At 40.8% G+C, this 23,613-nt stretch overlaps 1 protein-coding gene across 1 annotated transcript in view; it reads left to right on the forward strand.

Moving 5' to 3' along the window:
• The window catches only part of SND1 (staphylococcal nuclease and tudor domain containing 1), a 217,751-nt gene that overhangs the window by 40,868 nt on the left and 153,270 nt on the right, over nt 1-23,613 (forward strand). Inside the window, exons 8-12 of the mRNA XM_061564429.1 lie at nt 1,405-1,511; nt 9,284-9,374; nt 10,738-10,851; nt 14,058-14,147; nt 20,828-20,928. Coding sequence (XP_061420413.1) covers nt 1,405-1,511; nt 9,284-9,374; nt 10,738-10,851; nt 14,058-14,147; nt 20,828-20,928 — 503 coding nt within the window. The remainder of the gene's footprint in view (nt 1-1,404; nt 1,512-9,283; nt 9,375-10,737; nt 10,852-14,057; nt 14,148-20,827; nt 20,929-23,613) is intronic.

The raw sequence follows: 23,613 nt of genomic DNA on the forward strand, positions 1-23,613 counted from the left end.
AGTCAAATGGCATCGCGAATCACAACCTTGATTCAGATTTTCCGAGTAAAACCAATGAGTAGGAATGTACGCAACACGGCATGAACGTTACGAATTTGTCGTGTGTGTAACTCTGCAGTCAAGCAGTAGGCAGCTGCCTCGGCTTTGGCTCCCGTTGCTGACGTCAGTAAATCAAACAGCCAGTGACAGCGGCAAGCCCCCCCCTCTCTCCCGTGTTTCAGCTGCATGTACCATCTCGGGCAGATAATGCAAACAATTGCAGAGCCTCAATAAATAGTGATGCGGTTCAGGTGTTACATTCTCTTAGTGCTTTTGCGCATCGTGCCATTGCACGTGAAAACATTCCAAATAAATTGCTCTTGAGTGTAACCCCCCCCCCCCTGTCCAAAGTGGGCGAAATCTATGTTAACTAATTGCCATAGGCATATTGGAAAATAACAATTAATTGAAGAGTAATTGCATTTTCCACTTCTGCTATGTGTAGTGCTTCTGCAGTGACTCATTTAAATGTAACTGCAATGATTTTGTTGGTTAATGTGTGTCGAAATGTACCAGTGCACAACAAAATTGCAGGACATGGTTATTTTAAGATATAAGCCAGTCTTTCGTCTCAGGTCCATCAATTTGGCTCCAGTTCATTAGAAGTTGTGGGAACAGCTGCATAAGATGATGGTCACTGCTAAATGATAGTTGTGTGTGTATTATTTTGTGGGGAGCTGTGGCTTGCTGCGCTGCAAACCCGGCGACCCGAGTTCGATTGCCGCTCACGGCCAACACCAGTGATGATTATCTTAACTGGTCCTGGACCTACCCTCGGTCGACTCGGCCTCAAATGAGTACCTGGTGTGGTGTGTAAACATCGCCACTAGGGAGACGAAGGCGGCCGGGCGTGGTGCTGACCGCCCACCTCCTCGTGTGCCGTGCCGGCCTTGCTAACTAACAACACTTGGCCCGAGAGTATGTTTAGGCTATTTGGGGGATCTTTGTCTTCATATAATGTTGTTGGAAAGTTTAGTGTGTAACAACATGGCAAAGGCACAGGTGCAATGCGTACTCATTGCAGCGTGCTTTTAATGTTGTAGTAGTTCCCATAGACGCTGTCTTCCTCTACACTCGCGCTTATATTTATGAGCGCTTGCGCCGTGGGCCCCAAACAGTAGAGTCATATTATATTTCAAAAAATATATTTCACAGTTCATTTATTTTGAAATGTGATAGAGAAAGTGGTCATGCATACTCTAAAATGAATAAAATTTGATGTGGTCTCAACTTGTTTTTGTCCGTGCTCGCCAACCATTTTAATTCGGCGATCAGCGACGACGACGACGATGATGATGATACATAATTGTTATGTTTTACATTTTGTTATATTTTGTGTGCTTTTTGATTTCCCTTCTCATTTAGAATGGGAATATCACAGAGCTCCTCCTCAAGGAAGGCTTTGCACGCTGTGTTGACTGGTCGATGGGCATCTACACACAAGGCCCAGACAAGCTTCGAGCTGCTGAGCGGTATGATCAACACTCGACGGTGCATCGACACAACACACCGATCTGTATGAAGCCGTCTCTAAAGCTTACAGTCTTGTTTTATTTTCTCACGGAACCCCTGATAGCAGCAATGCACACGACCCTGTGCATTACCTTGCCTCGTCTTATTTTCTTTCTTTGTGTGATATATTACTTAGCACATATGTAATTTAAAAAAACGCCATTTCCTTGAAATATTGCCGGATTGTAATGAGTTGTGTGGACCTGCTACAACAAACATGGCTACATTGTACGTTTTATTATGGGAACAGTATATTTTTTGAAGAGTCAAGATTACAAATGGGAGGTTTTGGAATTTGGTTTAATTTTTTTAGCGATCGATGGGATTTTTGTTTTGAAAATTAATAATTATAAGAAGGTCACTAGCACACAGAGACCTAAAGCAAGAAAATGACATCTGGTAAACCTGCGACAGGCATGTCTGCATTAAACAAAGAATACACATGGCCCATGTAAATAGAAATGCAGTCGTGTTCTATGGTGGATTGTTCCCTTCTCAAACAACCTCGATTGTGCTTTCCATTATTTCCACCGAAGCATGGTAAAACAAAAAAAAATTGTCAAGGCACCTGAGATAAATATTATATCATGTTGAGTGATGTCATGTGTTGATTCTTCAGGCACTGAACAGAATTCATTTCCAGTCAGGTGCTGTGTTAATTTAAACACATCATATAGTAAATGTAAAACCCTTCGCTTTTCTTTTTGAAAATGCATTTCTTTAGAACTGCTTTTTGTGTTTAGTTTGTCGACCTTCGCCCACACCTCCCATTAGCACGGTTGGCTACGTACGGTGCAAAAGAAGTACATGTGTACACTTATGGATGATGGCTCTGCACAAGACATGTTAGTCATGAGGGGTTGTTTGGCCATATGTCACCACACTGATCACTGAGTTGTTGAAAGGAGGGGGGTGCCCACAACCGTTTGAGGTATTGCTCGACACTGACATTAGCCATGGCCAGGAACAAGAGCTCCGGTTGAATATACGTTGAACTTCTTTCATACTGTACGTAGCCAACCATGCTAATCGGAGGTGCGGGGGATGGACAACAAACTGGACACAGAAAAAGCAGTTGTAAAGAAATTAGTTTTCAATCTAGTTGTAAAAGTGCACAGCTCTGGTGGCTTTCTAATATCGGAAGGAAGAGCGCTCCAGATGGCCGCAGGAGCGCACCTGAAAGCGTACGACGCATTGACCGTCTTTGTTGGATAGCTACCTAAAAGCCGCTGCGAGGATGACCAGAGTTCGCGTGATGGTTTATGCTCCTTGACGAGATCAGCAAGGTTTTGTGGTTCATTTGTTGCAAGCACTTTGTGTGTAATGAGTGCGACCTTAAAGGTTGCCGAGTGCATATCCACATTGCACCCATCCAGTCTGGCAGCGCTCCGCACCATATGTTGTTTTATCGCTTGATCCTATTAAGAGTTTTTTGTACGTAAATGTCGACAATGTTGCGAATGTGAAATTAGAAATTAACGCTTTTGTCTTGTGATCTAGAGGTTGCAAAATAGTAATTGTGTTGCACCCAGCTGCGTAACGATTCGACAGTGTTTTTTAGAAAACACCTTTGACAGATGTTAATTATTATTTTTTACATTTGGACAATTTTTCCCCTATTGGCTAACATTTGGAGTATTACTTCAAATGTTTCACAATGCTTCTGCCATTGGAACAGATGCACAATGCATTCATAAGCATTGTTGTTAATTTTAAACAGTGCGCGCGCACACCGAAAGTCACCTAACAATATGTACCTTCGGAAACAGTAAAGTTTTCACATATGTAGTGTTTAGAATATATTCGAGGTTATTATTGGTTAAATGTAATTTTATTGATAATATTTCATCTTTGGGTGGAGGGCAATGGCTTGGCCGTTCAGTGTGCTGCACTATCAATCCGCTGACTTGAGTTCTATTCCCGAGCGTGGCTCACGTAAGCGGTGGAGCGCGATAATTTAAGACCGGGAGCCCGATGATGCTGGATGCAATTACCAGCGAAACGTCGTACTCAAAATTGTAAATGTTGTGGTTTTACGCTTCAACACACCGGTGGGCTAAAGCAGTGAACTATTTGTCCTTTGTCAACGTGACACTTTTTTACTGATTGGTCGTGTCGGGTGGTGGAGGGTTACGACACATTTATAAATAACGCGATCTAAACCCAAAAACGTTGATAATGAATAATATTGTTCGCGAAAGCCTACGTGTTAAACCGAATTTAAACCGGTCCTGTGCCTCCGGCTTCCCAACCGCCACTGTGTAGCGTGGCGAAGTATGTTCAAGCACAGCCCCCTGCTGATTGACCGCATTCACAGGCTTCCATCCAGCAGTGGATTGACAAAGGTGGGCCTGTCATTTGTTTAAAGGGTTGGGTTATTTTTTTTTACTATGTTAATGGTGCTGAATAATATCGAGTTTCAGTTAGTAGCCAGTTATTATTTTGTAAAATATTAATTTGTTGTTTTTATTCCATATAGGAATGATATTTTTCGTATTTTGTGGATGGACATTGTTTGTCTTCATACTGTGTGTGGAATATTTATTGTTGAAGAGTGTTCAATTCCACTGCTTTGTAAAAAAAAATCATGGTTATTCGCAACGAGTTGCTGGACCGTTTTTTTGCCAACCTGAACAAAAACCTAGATATATATATTTTTATCTATTGTGCAGAAACTGATGAAAAAGTAAAATTCTACTGCTGGAGCATCAATACAAACTTGATAGTAATCGGATGGTAATGATTGTTGCCTGGTAACTGGCCTATTACTTTCTGCAAGAGGTAATTTTATCTCCAATGGGAGGAATAATAGCCACGTGTCTACAAAATGAACGTTTTCACTTGCACATCCCTTAATTTAGGATTCTGACTTTGGTCATGGAGCGGTAGACTTGCACTACCGAATGAGGAATCGGTAATAGAGGTTTCCCCAATTAGATGCTTTAGAAATATACATCCAATGTGTGTGTTTTATTTTTATTTTCCAAAGCAATCTTCTTTTTGTTAAACATACAAATGCACAGCGCACTCCCAAGGGCACAACTGGAGAAATATGCACACAAACACAAAAAACATACGTTTAGACAAATTGTGTCGTCAGTGTACATGTGAGATGAGAACGGAGGTGGCGCGAGCACACAAGTGGGTGGTGTTTGGTTGACAAAGGGGAGCCAGCTCCATTGCAAACTGTATGAAGAAGATGGAGCAAGTTAATAAAATAACATTATCTTAAGGCTGTCCAATTAACTAATTTAATCTGTGATCACATTTAGGTATTCAAAGGTAGAACCAAGGTAAACAAAAAACAGAACTGGGATCGCTGAATTTGGTAGAGATGAGTTGGGATATATACAAGCAACTTAATGTGAGGCTCACTTGAAAAGCGTCAACGTTGTGTGCTTGTCTCAGAAAACTGAACTCGTGTTGTGCTGGAGCGGTAATTGCTGTGTTAAATAACAACGCTCTTAGTTCCCTTGAAAAAATATGTTATCAAAACCCTTTGTTGGCCCTCATTTCAGAGCCATTTCTCAACTTTTTAAATTGTTACATTATAATTTTTTATTCCAATGTACTCTTAGCGCTGTTAACATTTTGTGTGTAATATTGCATTCAATTTTCTGTTTACTTAAATCAGTTATTTATGTCATTCTATTTTACCGCTTCTTTATAGGTGATTTTCATTTCTCTTATGTTGGTAATGCATGTTTTCTATCAAATTGACTCGTTAATATATCATTTAAATGGGCACTACATTTCTAAATGTAAAATTGTGTGTCACTTTTGTTGTATTGTTTTGCTGTTGGAATGCACTTGTATTAAATTGAACACATTTATCAGTAACATATGTAAGAGGCTGATTCAGGCAATCTTCATAGAAGGGTCATTGCCCAAACCATTCCCTATTATATATTTAGTGTTTTTTTTCCCTTTTAGGAACAATGTTATTGACAGATGTATTGTTGGTTATTTGTGCTTATGCGCCATCGTCAAATGCAAGAAGCGCGAGAAAAAAGTGGTTGTATTAAATGTGTTATATTTTACATTTTAGTGACCCGGGTTTTTTTTTTCTCTTGAGAAAGAGATGTTGGGGTCTTAATTGGCTCTCACCTTATTATACTTAAAGGTCCTCTGTCTATAAAAACGCTTACAATTGCAGGATTGAAATGTTATAAATAGTGTCATGTTCAGTTTCTCTTGCTTGCAAAGTCGGATTTCTTTCCACAGGGGTCACTTTTTTGGAAATTATATTTACAAGAAAACTACTTTATTTTAGCTTGCTTTAGAATTATTGTAAAAAAAATGTGTATTGAATTCTCATCACTGTTATTAAATCCAAATACAAAGTGTTCACATATTTTAGATGCATCTAGTAATTAAATGGCAGAAGTGATATTGGTCATTCAATCATTGATACATGATAGGTGCTTGTGCATGAATGAAGAAATAATTGCCAGTGTATGTTTTAACTACTGACAATAATGTTTTTTCCCACTACTAAACATTAGCTTAAGCGGAGTTCATAGTTGTTGACGCAATCAGGCTTACACTTTCAGCTTCTTTTTTAGAACGAGATTTTCACTTTGAAATTGCATTTACATCTTGTAAAAAATAGTTTACTTCCACTTAAAATTAAGTCCGGATAGTTGTCAAAAAGCACATGTTTCAGCGTACTGCAATGGGCAATGCAATTTGTATATGCATAATAAACAGGCTAGCTATTATAAGTCGATTAGCCATTACAAAGGACTTAATTTTTTTTTCAGGCAGTGAGTGACATTGAGCATACACATGCGGTGGGTGAGAGTCCGCATACTCAGGCAGTCAGTGACGGCCGCATACCCAGGCAGTGAGTGACAGAATACACGGGGCAGTGAGTGACAGTCAACACACCCAGGCAGTGGGTGACAGCATACACATGCATTGAGTGACAGTCAGTGCGTGGCAGTGTACACAGGTAGTGGCTGAATATTACAATTGATTGTGCATAAGAACGAGTTGAGGATTGCTCGGTAATGGGCTACCGAATAAACTGAACACACGAATTTGTACACGACCACTCAGGAAAACAACACTTCACTCGTGGCACACAATAATTGCACGCAAGTTGGGTGGTGTGAACTAAAATCTAAGCCATATCATGGATTTGAGAAGGCTGTTAATACAATTTTTTTTATTTAGCGGTTTTATAACCCTTATTGGACGCGTATTGTGTTCTAAATTTGACATTTTCACGGACATGTCTACAAGGCGGCTTTCAGCACTTTACACTCCTTGTTTTTAAGGTGTTGCATTTTATCAAATTGGATTTAGACTTTACACTTTGCAGCGATGATATGCTGTAAAAAACAGCTCCTAATACCGAATGCTCTGGTTGGTTGGGCAGTAGTAATATTAACTAATTGGATACAAATATTAAGTATAATTACTTAGTTACATAGAAATATTCAAAAGATAATTACGAGCAATGTTTATCATCTGTGGATAATATACATCATCAAGTAATAGCGGTTCTTGCTGAATTTTTCCACTGAATATCGTTAAATCATAGCAGCGGAAATTCCACATTCCTTTGTTCTGGTTTGCGAGTTATCCTAAAGCGATATTTAAAATGTTGACGTATTTTGTGCGGTTTCCTTTGTACACAATCGAGTACTCAACACCAAGTGTATGCTTTGAAGGCTGGGTAATCTGGCATAGATACAAGGGTATCATATTTCATGCCAGCTTGTTTATGATGCCGACATCGACGGATGTATTTTGCAAATTAAACCGCATACCATTTCTTGTTTTCCACTTTCCCAAGACCTCAACTTTAATCCACCCTTTGCAATGAATGTAATTTTACATGTATTTCTCAGTAAAATATTAGTTATTTAAATGACTCCGACCACTATTCCAAGGCAAAGTTATGGAACTGTATGATTACGTCTTCAAAGTTTTCTTTAGAACATGACTTTGCTCAGTAGGCCTTCATCTGTCCTGATTACATCTTGCTCACAAGAAAGCAATATTCTCTGCTCGACAGATGCCAGTGTTGGGATATACAGTCACATGAGAGCTCATACCATTCCCTTCCTTGCAATTTCTTTTTTGGTGAACTTTATGACTCCAGACACCAGGCTGCTAGTAGATACTATAGCATGTCAAAATTTAATGTTTATGGTCTCATTCTGGTATCTTTCTTTTATCTTCTGCCTCTTCAAGCACCTTTCGTCCTTGCCTATAGACATGGCAGCAGTTTCCAAGCCCTCTCTGCCCGTTAAAGTAGACAACGCTTGTTAAAACTATTCCTTTCTCCTTATGAAACTAACGTAAAACAATAATAATTGACGTAAAAATATGCACCTCGGTAAAATCATTTGAGCACCATCAGCTGTAATTCATCCACTGATAGATGAACACGTACCAGAGTAATTGCCATCTCTCACGGTCTCACATTGCAACAATCCAATTTCGCTCCCGTACTTGAGATGTTCTCGTTGCTCCATCTCCATGGTGGTTATTCCCACGTTCCCTTCTTTGACTGCCACTTTGTAATTTCTCTTGACTACTGGCCATCATCCCTTTTAGTGGCATGTCCTGCCCAAGCCCACTTATATTTCTTAACAATCGGCACGATGTGTTCCTCTTTCTTGTGTCTCATTGTAATTCCAACCGTGTAACTCTTCATGCACCGTTGCATACTTTACAGCGTTTGTTGCATTTTTACTCCCATGTCTATGATTCTGATCCATATGTCATAGCGAGTAATTTTCACCGAATAAAAACGGTTGTTCTTTCACCACATTGGTGGAATCATTTGATTTCAAATATTGTTTTATGTCTTGCCTAAATTATAATATTCCGTTTCAGTTATTGATCTGCATTACAAACAGCCGAAGGATTGAAATGTCTCACTTTTAATGAATAAGTGGAAATAACTTTCCTTATGAAGCCAAAAGTAAGCTTAATAGTTTTTCAGCAATAGACACATTTTTAAGTTATTAATTTTCCAATGTGACCATGTTGGACACGCTTTGGCGATGGTTGCTATGAGTTTTTGAAGCAGACATTTCTACATGCGAAGCTGTGACCATGTGTCTTGGGGTCGCAGCTTCATCATCTGCCTGTTGTCTTCAGTCTAGCACAAGGAGACGCTAATTTTTAGTGGTGAAAAAACGGAATTTGGGAGGTACTCAAAGGTTTAATTTTATTTTAGACAAATGTACTGAATTTCATATCACTTTTTTAAGCCGTATAATGAAGTTTATCGTAGCCTGAGAGTTGCTTTTAAATTTTAATATATATTTTTTAATACACACAATAAAGCTACTTCATGATTTTACATTCTGAACTTAACATTTTTCAAATTTTAAAATTTCTGGTTCAACATTCTTATTTTTCCACATAAGCGTTTTTGGATCTATAATTCACGTGTAGGGTCTTTATTTGCTGAGTTCTGTAGTTTTTTTTCTTCACACAGTTTCTTGTCTTTTTTTGGTTGCATTTGTCCTTGTGACATTTGGAAAAAAAAAAGTGAAAAAAAAAATCCTACCGTTTCTTTGATTCCATGTTGTCCTGTCAGTGCCGATAATTTTTTCCTGTCACTCACAATCTCTTTGCATCGCCGCGCTCTCCCTACCCGTCCGTGCGTTAGGTGGCTGTCCACTTGTTTTAGCCCCTGCCCTCCAGAGTGTTTTTTGTTGCACGTCTCACCCTTATTGCCCCTGCCCGTGTGCATGTGTCTGCCCAGAATTGCCAAGGAACAGAAGCGTCGCATCTGGAAGGATTACGTGGCACCAACGGCCAATTTGGACTCCAAGGACAAGCAGTTTACGGCCAAGGTGCGGACGCACCAATCGCTGTTGTGGTTAGCAGCTGGGTTAATCGATGAAAGCAATGCCTGCTGAATGTTCAGCCTGGTGACATCCAATCATAAAAAAGTGACTCTGATAATTGAATTTTTACAGTGCCCAAAAGCAGGTGCATGTGAAAAATGGGTGCAAAAATAGTTCTTGAAAATTTAAGAGCATTTTCATATTGTTATTGTAAAAGCGGCATGCTTGTTAATTTAATGCCCGCCAAGTTATACAATTTCCTTGTGTGTTGCCTTTTGTTAATTCTCTTGATTGTTCAGTAGTTGTTAAAACACATTGGGGTGCAATATTCATTTGAATAGTGAAAGAGTGCAAAAATGAAATTTAAACCTCAACATATAGTTTACCTTTACAGTGGAGGATGTCCTTGGCTGGGTACATATTGAATGGACAAAAATTTCAGCCCCCGAAAAAAGTGGGTATTCTATCAAATCGGCAGTGGCAGGTTTGCCACAGCAATCTATCATTGTGACGCTTCAGCTCCACTGTGGCAAGTATAAATGAATGAGACTGCACCATGTCAACTTAACTTAATTTGACTATGCAGACCAATGTTCTTAAATTACCCAATCTTATTTATTTACCTAAATGCATTCACGAGACACTGTCCTGACTAGTTGAAGCTGCATTTTAAGCCAGTTTCACAGCCAACTACATTTTCCAAAAAGTGTTACCACTCTGCTCTGTGAGAATTTAAATACATATTTTGGTGTTAAAACAAGTTACACGTTTTAACAATTTTTAACTGTTCTTTTGCCATTTAACGAGTGGAAATGATTATCAGCAAGTATACTTTCCAGTGAATTCTCGATGCAACTAATTGAATTGTGAACTTAGGTTATTAATTTATAACACCGATGCATGTGCCAGTTCAGCCTGATACTGTTTGCTGCTAAGGCACACGCTTAGAGTAAAGATTTTCAACAGCTTTCGAATTGCATTTTAAAATTAAAGAATATGCTTTGGCTTGATACTTTCTCTCTCGTAAATGTAATGACTCCTACTAATGTAGCGTTATTTAATGCGGGGAGATTATCACGTGGTGCTTCAGGATGAGCCAAAATGCAAGTTGCTTTAGCTGCATTAAAGTATAATTTTAAAAAGTGTGATTAACACCTCTTGTATACAGTTCCTTTTCTTTGGCATACGGATTGCATTCTATTCTGATAAATGGTTCTCAGGAGGGCCCCTATTCTGTAGTTGCCTGCTGTGGATGGTGGCGTGCTTTATTGTGCTTGCGTGGTGCATCCTGGTGAATGTATTGTGATGCCATGAAACCGAAACAATCGCTAACTGATGTACCCCAACGCTCTTTTGGCTTTTTGTGCAGGTGGTGCAAATCCTAAATGCGGATGCCATTGTGGTGAAGACCAATGCGGCCGAGTTCAAGACGATCCACCTCTCGAGCATTCGTCCGCCCAGGATGGAGGAAGGAGGAGGGCAGGTGAGGAGGCCCTGCGTGTGATGGGTGTTAGAAGCATTTTGACCCGCAACTGCAGTTGGCCCTTGACACAGCCCCTGCCATGCGATTTGAAATGGACTCTGATCTTTGCTACTGAGATAATATGACACGCGTGAAAGTACCTTCTTGTTTGACCATTAGATTTCACTTGGAAGTAAATACGGTCAATTAAATGTTTCAAAAAGCATATACATACACACATACGCATGTGCATCAAGTACGTTTATGTAAATATTTACAAATCCCCTGGAATCCTGCGTTTGTATAATGGTCATAACACTGATCCTACAATGTAGAGGCCACAAGTTATATATCCCAGAGCCCAGTCGAAACAATCGGCAAATTCCTTCAATCTTCCTGATTATTTTCACCCAACAGAAGTATAAATGCATCCCCTACAGTCGATTGGCATGTCAGGTGTGGTCAGGTAAATTATGGGTAACCCCACATTTCCAAAGATGTGTGGCTAGTGTGGAAGAGGAGGCCAAAATACACTTGGGGGTGGGGGGGCTTTAGAACTTTCTCAAGAGGAGGTTCATCTGTCAGCAGTGGTGTGAGCAAGCAATAAGCAAGCAATTGCAGGGCTGCTCCTACATATCTCCTTTTACAAAAGTTGTGCGCTGCTGGTGAGAGCGCTGTTCGCGAGCAGCTCGTTTTGGTTTGGCATGGTGCATTGGGGGAGGGGCTGCATTAGTTTCCAGTGGTGCGGACGTTGGCGCACGGTACCAAAGGTACTCCATTACAAAATAAGCAGAGTCGATTTGGTAGAAGCCAATCCGAACGTAAACGCTCGGTGATCGCAGGACAGTGGCACTCGGCACAGCGGGCTACTCCCGCACGCCGTCCGTCACGCGCGCCTATGAACCCAGCACTCACCAGACATCCCGCATCTCTGCTGTGCCTGGACAGCTTTGCTTGTGTGTGTGTGTGTGCACTTTCAAAAATGGGGAATATTCTTTGGAGCAAGAGAGTGCTGTTACGCGCAGATTCCGTTATCTATCATGATGAACTCTCCAGCTGCTCGTGCGGGGGCATCGGTGTGTGTGGTGATAGTGATGTGGCGTGATGAGGTATGAGACACCGCTGGGTAAAGCATGGTTTGTTTGGGTTTAGTACATTATCCTGTTATATATCTACTGTGCGGAAGCAGTGCATGCATTGCACTGTGAGGCCTGTCAACCTGAGTTTGTATTCTGCCCACGGCTAATGTACCATACTTTACCATTTGGTCAGTGCGGTTTAAGTAGAGATGCGGGGGCTTAGAAGTATGGCACAAAAATGCATTTTACAGTCAGAACGTTGCTCTTGCAGCCCTATGGAAACATGTTTGTGCATGGTGGTCATCCAAGTAAATACTAACCAGGCTGAAACGTGCTTTCGTTTTTGAGATCTGATGAGATCGGTGATTTGGTCATATTCTTAATGAATGTGCCAGTCTGGTACATTGTCTCCAGTCGTAAGTAATTTGTGTGGCAAATGGGGCACAGCACAGTGCGCATTATTTATGGACGAGTATTTTTATTGTTGTTTTAAACACTTATTCATAATTGTAGCCTGATTTTATAAAAATGTGCAAAAGGGATTTCGGTTGAGTTTGTGTTAAACTAGCTGCACGCTTGTCCTTCGGATGTGACTCTCCATCCGTACTTCCCTCACACGCATCCCCCCAACTCCCCCAACCCGCACTTCCCCTCGCTGCCCCCCACCACACCCCCCTCCCCCACCGCGCCCCCCCCCCCAACTCGCATTAGCCACTGCAGGGAAATCAAAGTTAGGACGTTGGGTTCATAGCGCAGTGTACTGACCACTGAACCAGTGATTTAACCCCCCCCCGCGCCCCCCCCTTCCCCCACATCAGTTCTTTGCCCCCCAAATTGGTGATCCAGGTACAAACTAATCTTCTTTGGCACGACTGACTAATGACTTGTAAAGGGGCCACTGCTGACTCGAGGTGTCATGCCCTGATGACTTGAGGCTTTTGTAAAGTTAACCACGTCACAAAGCCGTGTCATATGTTTCGTAGTGGACAATCCATTGGAATTTAAGCCACTTGGTGCAAAACAGTTAAAATTTAAAAATTCTGAGTAATATATAATGCATTTTTCCCCCATTGTTGCCACTGCAGCTTCACTGAAGCCTTCTGAAGCCTTTTTGGCATCAACCGCTTCACGTTTTCCACCGTCACGGTTCCGCTTGACTTGAGTGCAAATGCTCGGGGCAGCCGACTTGCTGAATTACGGCATTAAATTCGGCAAATCATCAGGTGTTCCGCTAACGATGAAAGAAAATTGTTTTTTTTTGTATGGCTGCATTGTACAGAGCTGAATAAGAGGCATTAACTGATTTTATTTTCACTCATGTTGATGGAGGTGATTAAAATTTTTGCTTCAAAATGTCTGACTCTTCAAGAGTTTAAGTTATTTATAAAAATTTGTTTAAGTGACTTTAAACAAAATGTCAGTGTAAAGTGTATGTGGTTATTATCGGCAATAATAAATCTTGTTTTAAAATGTAGCATTGCACTAAATAAATTTTTTGTTAATTTTGCTTTTATTACAATTTTTTTAATACAGTAGGAAAAATATTGATAATTTATTATACCTTAATATTGGAATCGTTACTTTTCTGTGTGAAATACCAACATTTTATTTTTTTGCACTGTTTATCGAGGATATGCGTATATGTGTCACTGTAATTGTATCTGATGGCACTTGCAAAGCTTTTAGCAAATTTTTGTTCAAAGATTGTTCAATAGCATTGGCAGTTTTTCGTGTCATTCGGAATTGACGTTTTTGGCCACTTGTGCATTGTTTTAGCAGACAACAACATAATGGTGCATTTTGGCAACCAGATCACACCTGTGTGATCACTTACTACTCAGCTCAAAGACTGAGTGCCTGACATTAAAGTTCAGTGAATTGTTAAGCGAATACGGAGCACATCTGACAGTAAGATTGTGTACGCTATTTGAAAGCTCTTCTTGTGCCAGTTGTCATTCTCGAGTGTATTGCAAATTCATGCTAATGTGCCTCGATCAGATTAGTAATTGTCAGAATTATATTCTGTAAATTGACATTGTACACAAACTGCATGTCCACAGTCAGCCTGTATGTGTATGATGAATGGTCTCATTTTGTAATAAATAAATAGAGACATTTTTTTTTGCATGTGTGTGATTGTTAATACAGGACAAGAACAGAAGGCTACGTCCTCTGTATGACATTCCTTACATGTTTGAAGCTCGAGAATTTCTCCGGAAGAAGCTCATTGGAAAGAAGGCAAGTGTCTGCTACATTTCTTGCATACTAATGTACTGAGCAGAGGTACCGTGTGTTCCTGTGCGTAGTGCGCCATTACGTATACTGCATACTTGTACATGAACACAGCAATCATTTTGAACTCACAGTCATTGTGCGATCTGTGGGGGGGGGGGGAAGAAGCAGCTTTTTTACATTTATATATACATAGCTATATGGGCTCACAATTGTACAAGCCATGGTTTTATTCTGGGGCAAGGTAGCTGTCATGTAGGACACATTATTTTCAGCAGATGTTATGTCTGTGCAATCAGCACCAGCTGCAAGTCAGTTGGTGAATTGCATTGGGTTGGATACACCACCTATCACGACTGGCCAGTGTAAAAGCGTGAATCAATTTCAGATTTATTCTGGCAAGAAGAGCTGTGTGTGCAGCTCTGAACATTGCCTGTTTTACTTGTACAAAATACCGCCACGGTCTCACGTTATTTCCGATGAGGTTGATCCAATTGATATATAATAAAAACATTATTTTGTCGCCTCTCATCCTGCTCGGAATATTTTTTTGTAGGTTGTATTTTTACTCGGTCAGAGCTCCATTTTGGTGGCTTAACAACAGACTGCTCTTATGTCATGGGGACTACTGCAATAGTGTCAAGTCAGTAGCGGATTGGGGTTCTCAGTCCTTGCGTGTTTTGCTGCTCGTTTGGCATGATGAGGCCGTGTTTTGCTCATGGTTTACTTCGGCACTACCGTTTGTTGTGCCATCCCCTGAAACACACTAATTTTAACAGAGCACGTCTAAATTATTTACTCTGCGCACACCGTTATGGGTTGTTAATATTCACAAGACTTTGGCGCACCGAATTAGTAAATCCCATACGGCAATATATCCCCACCTTAGATACGTTCTTGCACTGCAGTACTTGCAGATGCAGCTATATATATATATATATGCACAGGTAAATTGCACCATACTGTGCAACATGCACGGTCAGAATGACAGCTTTGTATTTTTGTCGTAAAGTATAATCACGTACAGGCATGCTTGGCCACACTTTTTCCCGCGAAAGTTCTACTTTTTTGCACACAAGATTAGAGTACTCGCTGCTTAAAGTACATTGTTTGGAATGGACGGGGGTATAACGTGTGTCGTGGAGGCTGATATCGAGAACAAGAGATGCAGCTCAGCATGGCCCTGTGCCATCCATCAACACTGCTGAAGACCAGCTGGGAGTTGGCAGGGGGCCACCATAACAAACGTTTCTCCTACTCAAGTCTGGCCTCTTCTAATTATATTCTGGTGCAATCAGCACTTTAAAAAGAGAACTGGCATTAGCGGTGGTGCAGTAAATGAGGCTGCTACTTTTAGGCCTTTAAAAAAAAGAAGAAGATATTTGTGCGTTTTAGATGTCTTGCGAAAGAATAGAAAAAGTACATGTACATACATGTGCAATATAGTTGCTGCTACTGCTGCGTTATCAATTAGTCTCAAATTAGTTCCGGAATAGTATCAACAGGATTCGTTTTGCCTTGGATTAAAATTATCATACCTTGCAAGATAAGGTGAGAAAAATATTGACTCTTTCCTTCCTTCCACAAGAAAAAAAATTATGACCTTTAGCTAATGCCTAAAGTAATTATATATGTATGATTCAAAATATTACATATCAATATTTGATTCTATAATAAGCCATTTCAGATTCTTTGCTCGTATTTAAAAAAAAAATTCAAAGCAGAATTGGCTAGATATGGCAGGACAGAAATTGAGTTTGTGACCTGTGTGCGTTGGTCCGAAAGTTAAGTACCCTTTGAGTTATATTCTTGTGTTCGTGGGCTTTCTGCGAGTGCCTTGTGTTTTCTTCGTAAAAACAACTTGTTAAAGGGAGCTTGTTAAATGTCACAATGCAGCACTTCTGAAGACATTGTCTTGAGACTCTTGGTGAGGCTTTCCGGGGTAAATAAACATTACGTACAGTATGTGTACAGTTTAATCGAGGTTTTTTGGTCAGATTGTGTAAATATAAATGTGTTGTTAAACCCACCACCACCCGACACAGCCAATTAATAAGGTTTGTTACCCACAACATTTACATTGACAATTCGAGTACGACATTTCGCCAGGAATTACAAACTAGTAATTACAACTAGCATCATCAGGCGGACAGACTGAGCAGACTACAGGTATTGCGATTTCTTGTACCCAAAAAACGGCAGGATGTACAGGCATGGCGTGCATGCATTATTGAAGTTGATTACCCTATGAAGAACCCAACCGGTAATGGATGTCCATTGTAATACGTTAACCCTCCCCCTGGCCTTCGCACCTTATTGGCTCACAAGTGATGACATCACATTTATCCTCTCTATTTAAGACCGAAGCAAGAGGATTTCTCTACAGCTCTGACTGTCCGCCTTCGTGATGCTAGTTGTAATTACTGGCGAAATGTCGTACTCGATTGTAAATGTTGTGGGTTTGCACACCAACACACCGGTGTGCTGAACTCGTAACGAATTGGCACGTTTTGTTTACGTGAACAAACCTTACTAATTGGCTGTGTCAGGTGGTGGCAGGTTTAACGACACATTTATATTTGTACGATCTAACCCAAAAAAAAAAACTATTATGGAGTGTCTACAGTACGCATACAGCATATCATAACACCCCCCCCAAAAAACCACCCCACATCCATTTTTCAGATGGTGAGATAACATTGGTCGTTTTTGTCACCTTGGTTTGTTTCATTGTTGTAGCCTTTGCTGCGAGGCCCATTTTGGTTGCCAACCTTGCTAACAAGGTGATTGACCAATAAATGAACTTTCTTTGAAGAACCTTTCTGCTGCCATGACATTTCCCCCCCAAAGTGCAGACTCAACTCATCAGGGCGGAGGGAGATGTCAAATGAAAATAGCTATATGCGCAATGCAAGAAAATTAATCTCGCTCAAAATGAAACGGCACAACTTTGGCAGGCAGATGGGGAGCAAGGATGGTGAGCTGTCTGGCAGGTATATTAACTAGGCTAGCCGTAACTCTATTTGTATAATTTATGTATGCACTATATTTCACTCAAACTAAAATTACTCTAAAATATCGTATATAAGCATTCAGAGCTGGTGTTTGCATTATCCTTTTTATACTACAATATTCCCAAGCTAACATTGTTATTGCTGAAAGTTGCTGTTAGTTAATGCATCCAGATGTTAGGAAGTGATAAGCTATCGGGCTAAAATTGAGTTTAAAATGGAGGTTGGACCAGGGATGCCATTTTTGAGGCCTCGCAATAAAGAAAGAGCTTAAAGCCTGATCTTGGTGAATTTTAAAATTGCTTTTCTGTAAATGTTACGCAATTCACATCTTATGTTCATACACCTCCGGCGTAAATAAGTGGATGTAGTTTTATCTTACAGTTTCAATGTTTTTAAAACGAGTGTGCCAAGCTGCAGAAGAAGTAAGCATTCTTTCATACGACAAATAATGAGTAAAAAAATAGTTTTGTTGTTCCAGTCTTGAAATAAATAGTTGTTTGCTGTGCTTCCCTGGGTTAATGTACGCATAGTGTGACATCAGAGTGCCAGGTGGGTTTGTTGTTACTATGGGCTATGTCGCCTGCCGTGTATTTCCACGCACCAAAGCCCAAGCAAGGCACAAACAGTTGGCGTAATTGAGTATTGATGGCCTGATGATTGAGATTGACGTACAGTCGTTTTTCTTTCACGTCTATCAATATCATATAAATAAAAAAGGCAAAATTCCCAGTCTTGTTTAATGATAACATTAATATGAAATACAGCTTAAGGTATCGGTGCATAATTATGCCTAAAGTGCTCTTGGCATATCAAAATACTGAGTTTGTGACTGACCAGTGAAAGAATGGCAGTGTAATATACCGAACATTGAAACATTCATCGTTTGATTATGATTCAGCGTTTTTTCGTGCTGCTCTGTACACAGAAAATCTTGAAAATTAAAGAGATGAAATCGTACGTCCTGACACAGGTTTCAATTTGCATAAAAAAAACCTTGATAAAACACCTAAACGATTTGTCAATTTTAATGTGCTTATGCCATACAGATTATACGGAAACATAAATATTGTGGCCTTAGAGTTATTAAGTGACCTTTGATTGTGCGATGTGATAAATATACACATTGACACTGCAAAAATTAATTCTGTGATCCAGTGTATAAAATTGTTTGGCCAAGGAGAATATTTTTCAGCAGCCGTGTTAGTGTAGCAATGGTGTCACTGGGATTGTGTGCATAAAGAAGAACAATAATCTTGAATTAATACATTATACAGACACGGACTGCATACGGATGCGGGGAAGCCACTAGCATTTTAAAAAGGCAATGGAGATATTGCATGGAATGTATAATTAATGAATGGGTATTGAAATGATTGGTTGTTTTTTTGGTACTTATGAATAGACCAAATGGGAATTGTGTGAAGCAACACGCATGGTTGTTTAGTCATCATGCTAATACATTTTTTATTGTATAAGAAAAGGAAGATGATATATTTATGTATATTTTTTCTAGTTACAAAATGTTCCGCGCACAGTGTAGATAAAGCCCTCAAAACACATTTAGTGTTTGTTGTTTGCGTTTAATTTTTCTGTGTAATTGCCTATCTTCTGGGCGCACTCGTCCCATCTGTAGGTCAATCTGTGGGCCGAGTGAAAATAATTTATTTTGGTAATGTTAGACATTTTTCGAGACAGCTGTCTGAAGGTCATTAAAATTCTCCGTTTGGGAAGGTGCCGAAATAGTAAGTTGCATGGAGGTAGGTAGCCGGTTTGGGAAATGTATTTATGATTAATTCTTCCATTTGTGTATGAATATTTATGATGATTATAATCGCATGAAATCCTGGTCATATGCGCTATTATCAGCAAACATTTGAGGTTATAATACTCCTGTGGAATACATTTAGACTCTCTTTTGTGCTCATTGTGTAAAAGTCCATGTCATTTGAATTAATATGCTTTGAAAAAAATACTTTGAGCAAAAAGTCACGTGCTCAGTCTCATGTGTAATGTAATAAAATTAAAAGACTTTAAGCAACGAAAAAATGCAACAGTTCATTATCGAGCGATTCAGCTCGAGAAGCAAAAAAGGAGCCCTGAGCATGGCTCCTAAGTACGTACGTCGCCCGCTCTGCTGGATCCGGGCCTCCCAATGCCACGCGGGTCTTTGGGATTATTTGGCAAAACTATATTGGAGACGTTTAGGAAATTAACAAACTGAATAACACTGAACAATTCCTTAAACAAGTTGCACATTATTGCAGCCTACTAAACAGAGTAAAAAAAAATGTACACATTTTATGTAATATAAAAGTTGACGTAATTTGTGTATGTGAGAACGTTTTAATGGATTGTTGTCTGCCTTAGTCACGATATTGGAAGAGATGTACGTGCCCTCTTGGACCTTATAAAGTACACATTTTTTAATATTGTTTGGTTTATTTTACACGAGCGTTGAGAATATTTGACCATGAACCCACGTTTATGATGCAATCGCAGCACTTACGAGCAGTGGCCGCGCAGTGGTGCCTTGGCTAGTGCATTGTGCAATAAAACCAGTGACCTGAGTTCTCTTCTCGGCCTTGGCTAACATCAGTGGTGAGTGAGATTTGAACTGGTTCTGAAGCCCTCTCCCTTCACCAACGCGCATTGACCGGTGTGGCAAAGCGTGGTTCACAGCCCCCAATGACAAATACGGAAAAGGATGTCTTTATCCAGCAGTGAATTAACAAAGGGTTGAAAATGCTTCTTAATATTGATGCGTTTGTAATGCATGCACCAAGAGCTGTTGGCAACATTTTGTAGAATACGTCAAGTGATGAGACTAATTCAATGATGCCAAGAAGAGCGTGTATTTGTGCTTATGTTGGACAGGTGTCCGACGCTCCTGACGGACACAAACTTGAATTGCACATTTAAACAAAACACTTAATTCCAGAACATATCTATGGGTGTACGTAGGTTTGGGTCTGTGAAAATTGAAATGTTGGTCCTGTAGATGTTCATGGCAATTTGAAATTCTACAAGGTCAGTGCTAGGAGGCTTTTATGTGGAGCCCTTTTGGGTTGCTTGTAAACATGCATTTGTGCACAGACAGTCCTCTTCCACCCATCTTTTAGCCCAAACGTCACACCAATGGATTTTCATTTCTCTCCCCAAACTGAAGGACAACCGCTAAGGACAATATTTTCAGAGTAAAAATGACCTTTAAAGGCTTTCCCAGCGTTCTGACAGCACCGAGAGGAACTATTTTCATCAGGAATCCACAGCATTCTGCTAGCTATACAACGATTCATCCTGAAAAAGGAAGAGATTACATCAAGAAATTACATTTACATGACCCATGGGATGTGTCTGTTGTTATTTACACTGGTGCAGGGATGCATCGAACCACAGTGAAACTTTATTGAATTGTCCAGTGTAAATCACTTGTCTGTATTACAATGAAAAACTATTGTGAAATAAAGTGGGACACAGAAACACTTGGACAATTGCGCTCCACAGTAGCACCTGCAAAAATAATACGTTATTGCATGTGGGTGGACTATCTTTCTCGGTTATCGAAAGTAGCCTGCCCAGAATGTTCTGCACAAACACATTTTTATGAACTGTGCTCTACTTTCTGCTGTGGCCGCTGTGGGCTGCTGCTGCTGTTGCTGCGTGCGTGCGTAGGTGAACATTTCCGTGGACTACATTCGGGCTGCGTCGGCTGCCACGGACTCCACGCCAGCCTTCACCGAGCGGACGTGCGCCACCATTACAATCGGCGGAGTGTAAGTTGGGGACCTGGGATCCAATTCTCTTTGCAGCCGTCGGCTGCGCTCCAGCGCAAGTCCTGCGTTGGGGACCTCGTGCTGCGTCGCACGCGAACTGTGAACGCGGCGTTGGCTCTTCTCTGCGGCCCTTTCCCTGTGCGAGATAATTAAGTATGGTGACACTGCTCTTTAAGGATCATTCAGGATTTATGCGGTCAGCTGGATGTTAACTTCAATTTAGCTCTGACCTTCAGCTTTAGAAACACGGATGTGCGCTAATTTGATAAACCCTGTTGTTTTCTCAGCCACCATTTGAGGCCAACGATCCTTCTTCATGTAATATAAATGAGCAATCCTTCGCTAACTTTGTTTTGAAAGGCGTGTTACAGGCAACAGCTCTGGCGAGCATCTTGGGCTGGAAGCCGACACGGGTAAAAGTTTTTGCCAAAAATTGACAAAGATCGGCATTTTCCGTGCCTCGAGCCAGGCATCATCAACATCATCATCGTTGTAAACAACAACAACAACTGCCTCAACATGCACTGCCAATTATTGAGCAACAATGATGTGGAAGTATTTTGCTCCCTAAAAGAGATATATTTCTGTATTAAATTGCTCACTTGAAATTATAAATTATTCTCATGTCGGCAACACTTCCCCACCCCCCCTCCCCAGACCGCCCCCCCCCCCTCACTTTTATATTGTGCACAGCAACACAGCTCTAGGCCACTACGCCCCTTTATGTTGGAATTTGCCTTGACCATTCCCAGCACCTGTGATAAAGTGTCTACGATGGAGTGCGAGTGCTCGCACAGACCGATGGTCATAGGCACCCTCCCGACAATGACTCCGTTGTGTCGTCGTTCCCCCCTTCCACCCACCCTTGTGCAGTGTTGGTTTTTAAATCCCTCACACGGTGGTCCATGAAAGTCAGCCCCAACCTGCTTTTGCTTCTGCCGCCGGGAGCAAGATGGGTTCTTGGCTATTGCGATGGCTGCAGCATTCTAAAATTGTTGGCTCTTTTATTTAGCGGTGTAGATTTAGTAATTGCATGTTCCCGTTGGAGATGTGCGTGTGCGGATTAAACCGGCCGTCCTGTACCTTTTGATCACCCCACAGCGCTCGTTTCTCTCAATTATTGTGGAATATTCAAAGTGGGACCTAATATATTTTTAAAGAATTGATTCAAGAGAGAAAGTTGGAACTCATAAATAGACTAATTTATCTTTTGGCAGTAGATCTAATCTAAGATTTTGGTGCAGGTGGGTTCCCTTGAATGTTTCTTCTTGCATGTTAAAACGTTGTGGGAGTATTTGGCAAGGCAATGCGCTGGGTAGATTTCTCTTGAAACGTTTCCCCAAGGCTTTAGTTTTCTGTCCAAGATGCGCGGCTTCTGGGGCTTCTGGTTGCTTACATTAGGAATGCATCGGCCAGGCTCTGCTCTCCAGAGGAGGCTGTGGGTAATATTGAGCTGCTACGTGTATGGGGGGGGGGGGGGGAAAGGAGTGTGTTTGCTATGTATCAATCATACGCATGATTGGGCTGTGGCTGTGCAAATGCATTGCCACGTGAAGAAATTTGCCGACATCAGCTCGGTGTGTACCAGCGATGCTTTTGACCCCCAGTGCCGCCCTGTTGATGGCTTCATATTTCTGCCTAATTAAAAGTGCGGAAAGCTGAGCGCGCCGTTGCATTTGCCAAGAAATTATCACGTATTATATTCATCGCGTAAACCGGCAAATAAATGGTGTTATTTTTAAAGTGCTTAATGCTGCACAGAGATGTATATCTATTAAAGCATTACAAGCATTTGTATTACATTTCAATCTGATGGATACACTGTTCAGAATTTAAATATTTAGTTATTTGGAGGGGTTGGCTTTCAGCTTAGTATTTGTCTTTAAGAGCAGATTTTGTTTTTCATTTTTGGTCACGCTCACATGTACGTATGTGAAACTTCTTTCGAATGGCATGTAGCCAACTACGCAAAACGAACGTGTGGGATGAAGGACAACAAACTAGACATAAAAGTCAGTTCTAAATAAATGAGTTTTCAATCGAAATTTCAAAGTGCATATAGCTCCCAGTGGCTTCCGAATATGAGAGAGAAGACGAAACACAGGTATCCATAATAGAGCTTCTTTTGTGTTAGATTGTGAAAATATATAAATGTGTCATTAAACTCACCACCACCTGACACAGCCAATTAGTAAGGTTTGCCTCGTAAGCGGAAGATGCCAATTAATTACTAGTTCAGCACACCGGTGTGTTGGAGAGTAAGCCCACAACATTTACAATTCCAGTACGACGTTTTGCCGGAAATTGCAACCAGGCATATTTGGCGATTATCCACAATTGATCTAACCCAACACAAAACCTGTTATGGATAATATCGGTCGCGAAAGCCTTCCACGTGTGAAACTGAAACATACTGTGTAGAATCCGCGTGCCCGTCGCATGTTGGCGACGTCGCAATTTTTTAATGCTTCTCCGGGATATGTGCCCCCCCCCCCCTTTGTCCATGGTTCCCCCGGTTCACAACTGTGGGTGCTTGATGAGTAACGTGATGTGGCAATTCCATCGGGAAATCCTGTTCAGGAGAAGAACTTTAGGGGGGAGCAAGTAGGCTGGCCCGATGACCAATGGCTGTGTAATAAGTGTGAAGATTTATGATGTGTAAGGAGACGGTGAAAAGGTGCAAAA

Source organism: Lethenteron reissneri, chromosome 33, assembly GCF_015708825.2.
Source record: "Lethenteron reissneri isolate LAM-NWPU_2019-01 chromosome 33, ASM1570882v1, whole genome shotgun sequence".
In the NCBI taxonomy this organism is placed as follows: Eukaryota; Metazoa; Chordata; class Hyperoartia; order Petromyzontiformes; family Petromyzontidae; genus Lethenteron; species Lethenteron reissneri.